The sequence below is a fragment of the Triticum aestivum genome, chromosome 7D (assembly GCF_018294505.1).
Source record: "Triticum aestivum cultivar Chinese Spring chromosome 7D, IWGSC CS RefSeq v2.1, whole genome shotgun sequence".
NCBI lineage: Eukaryota > Viridiplantae > Streptophyta > Magnoliopsida > Poales > Poaceae > Triticum > Triticum aestivum.
The window spans coordinates 616157745-616165284 of record NC_057814.1 but is presented as its reverse complement, the minus strand read 5'-3'; the positions used below and the strand labels follow the sequence as shown (position 1 = coordinate 616165284).

Sequence of the window (7540 nt, the reverse complement as noted above, 5' to 3'; positions counted from 1 at the left end):
ACCTAGAGCTATCAACCTAGCCTTGCTAGCAAGGCGGGCATGGAGAATCTTACAGGAACCGTCATCCTTGAGTGCCAGAATTCTCAAGGCCTCATATTTCCCCAATGGTAGTATCCTTGATGCTGAACTTGGAAGCCGGCCATCGCAAGTGTGGCGCGCAGTTTTAGAAGGAAGATACATTATGAAGCAAGGAATTATCCGCAGAATAGGTAGTGGCCAATACTGATATTTGGGCGGAGAATTGGATACCAAAGAGTTCATCACTTCGACCGATTATATCTCTAGTCCTTGACCCGCCAACAAAAGTATCTGAATTGCTGGATCTACCGATGGCTACTTGGAACATGGACTTGGTTCGTTCGGTCTTCATTCCTTTTTGACGCAGATGAGACTTTAAAGATTCTAGTGTGCACAAGAAATACAACTGCTTTCTGGGCTTGACATCCGCATAAAAAAGGCCGCTTTACTGTCAGTTTCACATATAAGTTTATGATCAAAACAAAAATTCAGATAGAAAACTGGTTAGAAGGGAGGAGTGGATCATCCGAAATGCAAAGGAAGAGAAATCCTGGACTTCACTTTGGAGTTTATCAGTGCCATAAAAAATCAGAGTTTTCCTGTGGAGACCACTCCCTGTCGACTATGGATGTGTTGCACAGAAGAAACATGACACAAGAGAAAATGTGTCACAAGGATGACAGTGACTCTACGGTCGATTGGTGCTCGCATTTTTTTGGATTTGTTCCAGGACTTTTGGCGATGTGTATTCAGTGGGGAGATCTTTTCGTCAACTACAAAGACGTCTGCGGCGACTTCGTCAATCCCAAGAAGGTGATGTGTCGCTTCACTCTCTGGGAGGTGCTCATATAGGTAAGGCATGCGTGCGTGCGTTGGATGTACTCCCTCATTTCCGGTTTATAAGGCTCAATTCAAAAATCTCACCAACCAAGGTAGATGGTGAGTGGTGGAATATTTTTTGTAGTTTGCAAAAACACCCAATTAATGCTCTTGTTTTCCTAAAAAAGTATGTTTACCAATGCATTAATTGCAATGCATGCATGCATAAATTACATGCATTGGTCAATTTTCTCGTAATACTTGCATGCAATGATTTAATGCACCTTGGAATCTGAATATGTGATGGGAAACAACCAAATTGAGCCTTATAAAATGGAAAAACTAAAATTTTAAGATAAGCCCTATAAACCGGAAAGGAGGGAAAAACTGAGGGCAAACAGTTGCAGCCTGTGCAAGTTTCAATGCAATTGAATGGAGAGCATGTGCAGAGTCATGGATGTAATTTTCGATATTTATTTCGATGCTAGTAGTAGTTACTAGTATAAGATTCGAACTAATAATCGAGAAGAACTATAGAAGTGAGGCTTTGCTGCAGCGTTAGCCAGATCGATCGAGCTGCATTCGAAACAAGAAAAGAAAAAAGGTAGCTCGTTCGAGCCATGGCCATGGCCGAGCTCATTGAGCCAGTAGTATTTCCTCCTCTCTACCCACTCCTCCTTCCTCTGCTCGTCATCGTCCCCTTGCTCTACCTGGTCCGGTCGTCGCCGCGTCAGAACAGAGGAACCCAACGGCGGCTGCCGCCGTCGCCGTGGGCGCTCCCCGTCATCGGCCACCTCCACCATCTCGCCGGCGCGCTCCCGCACCGCGCCATGCGGGACCTGTCGCGCCGCCACGGCCCGCTCATGCTGCTCCGGCTCTGCGAGCTGCGCATCGTCGTCGCCTCCTCCGCGGGCGCCGCGCGGGAGATGCTGAGGACCCACGACCTCGCGTTCGCCGGCCGCCCCATGACGCCCACGGGGAGGGTCCTCCTCGGGGACAGCCTCGGCGTCATCGCCGCGCCCTACGGCCGCGCGTGGCGGCAGCTCCGCGTGATCTGCACCCTCGAGCTCCTCACCGCCCGCCGCGTCCGCTCCTTTGCCCCCGTGCGCGCGGAGGAGGTCGGCCGGCTGCTCCGCTCCCTGGCGCCGGAGCCGGGCTCGGCTCCGGCAGCGGTGAACCTGAGCGAGAGGATCGCCGCGTGCGTGGCGGACTCGGCGGTGCGCGCCATCGTCGGCAGCCGGTTCGCGAACCGTGGCGCGTTCCTGCGGCTGCTGGAGCGGAGGATGAAGCTCGTGCCGGCCAAGTGCCTGCCGGACCTCTTCCCGTCGTCACGGCTGGCGATGCTTGTCAGCTCGATGCCGCGCCGGATTAGGAGGGAGCGCCGCGAGATGATGGAGTTCGTCGACGCCATCGTCCGCGAGCACCAGCAGAACAGGGTGGCCGCCGGCGACGACGAGGACCTGCTCGATGTCCTCCTCAGGGTCCAAAGCGAGGGCGAGCTCGATCCTCCCCTCACCGACGACGACGTCAAGACCGTTATCATCGTGAGCTCATCTCTTCTTCCCACCACGTAGCAGCTACTCTACTGACTTTCTCTCTGTTTTCGGACAGGACATGTTCATGGCGGGCAGCGAGACGTCGGCGACGTTGCTGCAGTGGGCGATGGCGGAGCTCGTGAAGAACCCGGGAGCGATGCGCAAGGCGCAGGAGGAGGTCCGGCGGGAGGTGTCCGGGCGCGTCACGGAGGACGTCCTGGGGAGCCTCGGCTACCTGGGCCTGGTCATCAAGGAGACGCTCCGGCTGCACCCTCCGGCGACGCTGATCCTGCGCGAGTGCCGGGCCGCGTGCCGGGTGCTGGGGTTCGACGTGCCGGCGGGGGCGATGGTGCTGGTGAACGCGTGGGCCGTCGGCCGGGACGCGGGCAGCTGGGGCGCCGACGCCGAGGAGTTCCGGCCGGAGCGGTTCGACGGCAGCGGCGTGGACTTCAGGGGCACGGACTTCGAGTACATCCCGTTCGGCGCCGGGCGGCGGATGTGCCCAGGGGTGGCGTTCGGGCTGGCCAACGTGGAGCTCGCGCTCGCCAGCCTCCTGCACCACTTCGACTGGGAGCTGCCGGAGCCCGGGGAGGAGCTGGACATGGCCGAGGCCATGGGACTCACCACGCGGCGGCGCTCCGATCTCCTCCTTGTTCCCAAGCTCCGCGTGCCTCTGCCTTGTTGAGTTGTTAACGAGGAGACTAAAGCAAAGCCAGCATATTGCTACAAAACGGTTCTCAAGGAGTACGTACTATCAAGCAGGATCTGTACATGTCTAAGCCATCTTCAATGCGGGCCCTTAAATCGCCGGATTAAGGAAGTCATCCAACACAAGCCGATATCGATCAGCTCACCAATCCAGATGAATCCTATTTGGCGCTGCAGGCACCCGTTAATGTGTATTCCTTAAATCACCCGACCACGCAAGCCATCCAACACAAGCCGGTATTGGTCCGCCGAGCGGTCCAGGCAAATCCTATTTGGCGCCTAAATCATCCGACCACGGAAGCCATCCAACATAAGCGTCCGTTAATGTGTATTCCTTAAATCGCCCGACCACGAAAGCCATCAAACACAAGCCGGTATCGGTCCGCCGAGCGGTTCAGGCAAATCCTATTTTGGCCTAAATCACCCGACCACGGAAGCCATCCAACATAAGCCGGTATCGGTCCGCCGAGCGGTTTAGGGTCAGACGAATCCTATTTGACGTTGCAGGCGCCCGTTAATGTGTATTATGCAAACACAAAAAACGTCCAGAATCTGGGTTCCGAACCCATAACCACGCGTGGTGAGGGCTTCGTTCCAACCACTAGGCCTCGCCTCGCTAGTTGACTGAATGTTTTCTTTTTCTCTCATTCTTTAGTATGTTTTTTTTTACTTTTTTCCTATCCTTTTCTATTTCTTCTTTCTGTTGTTAATGCGTGCTTTTTAAAAATTTGTAAACCTTTTTTCTAAGTTGATCATTTTTTAAAAAATTTGATGAACTCTTTTCAACTTTATGAATATTTTTAAAATTTCATGAGTTCTTTTTTTCAAAATCTCTGATTTATTTTCAACTTTATTCGTTGACGATAGTCAGACGGGGGTAAATAGGAAGTTAGAGTTATGTAGACAAACCTTGGAATCGAAAGGGTTTAGGCTTAGTAGAACTAAAACCGAGTACATGATGTGCGGTTTCAGTACTACTAGGTGTGAGGAGGAGGAGGTTAGCCTTGATGGCCGGGTGGTACCTCGGAAGGACACCTTTCGGTATTTGGGGTCAATGTTGCAGGAGGATGGGGGTATTGATGAAGATGTGAACCATCGAATCAAAGCTGGATGGATGAAGTGGCGCCAAGCTTCTGGCATTCTCTGTGACAAGAGAGTGCCACAAAAGCTAAAAGGCAAGTTCTACAGGACGGCGGTTCGACCCGCAATGTTGTATGGCGCGGAGTGTTGGCCGACTAAAAGGCGACATGTTCAATAGTTAGGTGTGGCGGAGATGCGTATGTTGAGATGGATGTGTGGCCACACGAGGAAGGATCGAGTCCGGAATGATGATATACGAGATAGAGTTGGGGTAGCACCAATTGAGGAGAAGCTTGTCCAACATCGTCTGAGATGGTTTGGGCATATTCAGCGCAGGCCTCCAGAAGCTCCAGTGCATAGCGGACGGCCAAAGCGTGCGGAGAATGTCAAGAGAGGGCGGGGTAGACCGAATTTGACATGGGAGGAGTCCGTTAAGAGAGACCTGAAGGATTGGAGTATCACCAAAGAGCTAGCTATGGACAGGGGTGCGTGGAAGCTTGCTATCCATGTGCCAGAGCCATGAGTTGGTTGCGAGATCTTATGGGTTTCACCTCTAGCCTACCCCAACTTGTTTGGGACTAAAGGCTTTGTAGTTGTTGTTCTGATTTTTTTTTCAAATTCGATGAACTTTTTTCAAAATCTATGAACTATTTTTCTAATTCGATGAACCCTTTTTAAAATCCGATGATGAACTTCTTTCAATTTCATGAATTTTTTGAATTCGTCTACTTTTTTAATACATGAACTTTTTCTAATTCGTGATGTTTTTTTAAATTTGTGGACATTGAAATTTTGTTCACGTTTATGTTTGAAAAGAAATCATGTTTTTCTAAATAGTGTGGCTACTGTTTTGTTCTTCAGATGTAATGTTTTTCTAAATAGCCTGGCTGCTGTTTTGTTCTTCAGCATTAAGGCGTTGTGGCACAAGTGGTCAGCCGACCGCGCGCTGATCTAAATGGCACCGGTTCGATTTCTCCCGATAGCCATTTTTTGGTGTTTTTTCACGCTATTCAATACTTTTTGCGCTGTTGTTCATGGGCCGGCCCACTGGCGTGCCGCAGTGAGCGCCAGTTGGCTCAACTAGCACCGGCTACTTGTGAACTGCGTTGGAATTTTCTCGAAGAGGAGAGGATGATGCAGTACAGTAGAGATAACTATTTCCTTCAGTTAAGAATCAAGGTTATCAATCCAGTAGGTGAACCAAGCAACACCTTGTTAACAGCACCTGCACACAAATAACAAATTCTTACAACCCAACACTAATAAGAGGTTGTCAATCCCTTGGCGGTTACGTGTAAGATTAAATTATGTAGTAATTGATAGATAGACCGAACAAAAATACAAAATAAAATAAATAAAGTAAATTTGCAGCAAGGTATTTTTAGTATTTATATATGATAAAAAAGTAGACCCGAAGCCATAGTTTTCACTAGAGACTTCTATCTTAAAAATAGCATACGGTGGGTAGACAAATTATTGCTGGACAATTGATAGAAAAGCGTATAATCATGACGATATCCAATGCAATGTTCATGTATATAGGCATCACGTCTGAGACAAATAAACCGAAACGATTCTGCATCTACTACTATTACTCCACGGATCGACCGCTATCCAGCATGCATCTAGAGTATTAAATTCATAAAGAACGGAGTAATGCCTTAAGTAAGATGACATGATGTAGACAACATAAACTCACGCATGAATAAACCCCATATTTTTATCCTTAATGACAACGTTACAAATACGTGTCATGTCCCTTTCTGTCACTGGGATTGAGCACCGCAAGATTGAATCCATCACAAAGCACCTCTCCCGTTGCAAGAAAATTCAATCTGGTTGGCCAAACCAAATCAATAGATCGGAGAGAAATACAAATCTATAACAATCATGCATAAAAAGAGTTCAGAGAAAACTCAAATAATATCCATGGATAAATCTGATAATTAACTCACAAATTCATCGAATCCCAACAAACACACCGTAAAAGTGATTACATCGAATAGAACTCCAAGAACATCGAGGAGAACATTGTATTGAAGATCAAAGAGAGAGAGAGATAGAGAGAGAGAGAGCCATCTAGCTACTAACTATGGACCCGTAGGTCTATGGTAAGCTACTCACACATCATCGAAAGGGCGGCAAGGTTGATGTAGAGCCCCTCCATGATCGAATGCTCCTCCGGCAGAGTGTCCAAAAAGGTCTCCAGATGGGATCTCGTGGTTTTGAAACTTACGGCGAAAAAAGTATTTTGGCCGGCCCTCTGTTGGTTTCACGATTTTAGAGAATTTATGTTGGGGAACGTAGCATGCAATTTCAAAAAAAATTCCTACGCTCACGCAAGATCTATCTAGGAGATGCATAGCAACGAGAAGGGGAGAGTGTGTCCACGTACCCTCGTAGACCGAAAGCGGAAGCGTTTGTTAACGTGGTTGATGTAGTCGAACTTCTTCATGTTCCGACCGATCAAGTACCGAACGTACGGCACATCCGAGTTCTGCACACGTTCAGCTCGATGACGTTCCTTGAACTATTGATCCAGCAAAGTGTCGAGGGAGAGTTCCGTCAGCACGACGGCGTGGTGATGATGATGGTGAAGTAATCCGCGTAGTGCTTCACCTAAGCACTACGTGAATATGACCGGAGGCGTAAACTGTGGAGGGGGGCGCCGCACATGGCTTGGAACAATTGATGTGTGTTCTACACTACTAGGAAAAGGCCTACTAATGGCGCACCTAATTTGGCCATTAATGGCGCATTAGTGGTGCGCCAATAGTGCCACGCCATTAGTATATTTTACTAATGGCGCACCACTGGTGCACCATTAGTATCTGGTATACTAATGGCGCACCCCAGATGCGCCATTAGTATATACAACAGTGCGCCATTAGTATGCCTCCCAGGGGGCCATCTATACCCAGGTGCTTTGGCATACTAATGGCGCACAACAACAGGATGCGCCATTAGTAACTTCGGCATACTAATGGCGCACTGTTTAGTGATGCGCCATTAGTATCCTTTGGCATACTAATGGCGCACTATGATGTGATGCGCCATTAGTATGAATATTAGGTTTTTTTTATTTTTTTATTTTCTGTTTTTTGCACAGGTTACAAAATGTATAATTGGACAAAATATAGACAGCACACATCAACAACAGATTCACCGAATACAATAGAAGATTAGTCTCTGAATACAATTCATCATTTTAGTCTCCGAATACAATTCATCATTTTAGTCTCCGAATTGAAAAGACCGAACAAAGATAGAACATTATATTACAAGTCTCGAGACCGCGAGTTTGTCTTCACATTACAAGTCGATATCGATCATCTAAACTACCATCACATAGAAGAGAGCTGCGGTCATCACGATGAGCA

General features: G+C 48.4%; 1 protein-coding gene across 1 annotated transcript; it reads left to right on the top strand.

The window, feature by feature from the left end:
- Window positions 1–1346: 1346 nt before the first annotated feature.
- On the top strand, window positions 1347–3286 carry LOC123166745 (desmethyl-deoxy-podophyllotoxin synthase). Its single transcript, XM_044584544.1, has 2 exons — window positions 1347–2381; window positions 2449–3286. Exons 1-2 carry the CDS (start codon window positions 1458–1460, stop codon window positions 3055–3057), a joined length of 1533 nt encoding a protein of 510 aa, XP_044440479.1. The 5' UTR covers window positions 1347–1457; the 3' UTR covers window positions 3058–3286.
- The last annotated feature ends 4254 nt before the right edge of the window (window positions 3287–7540 follow it).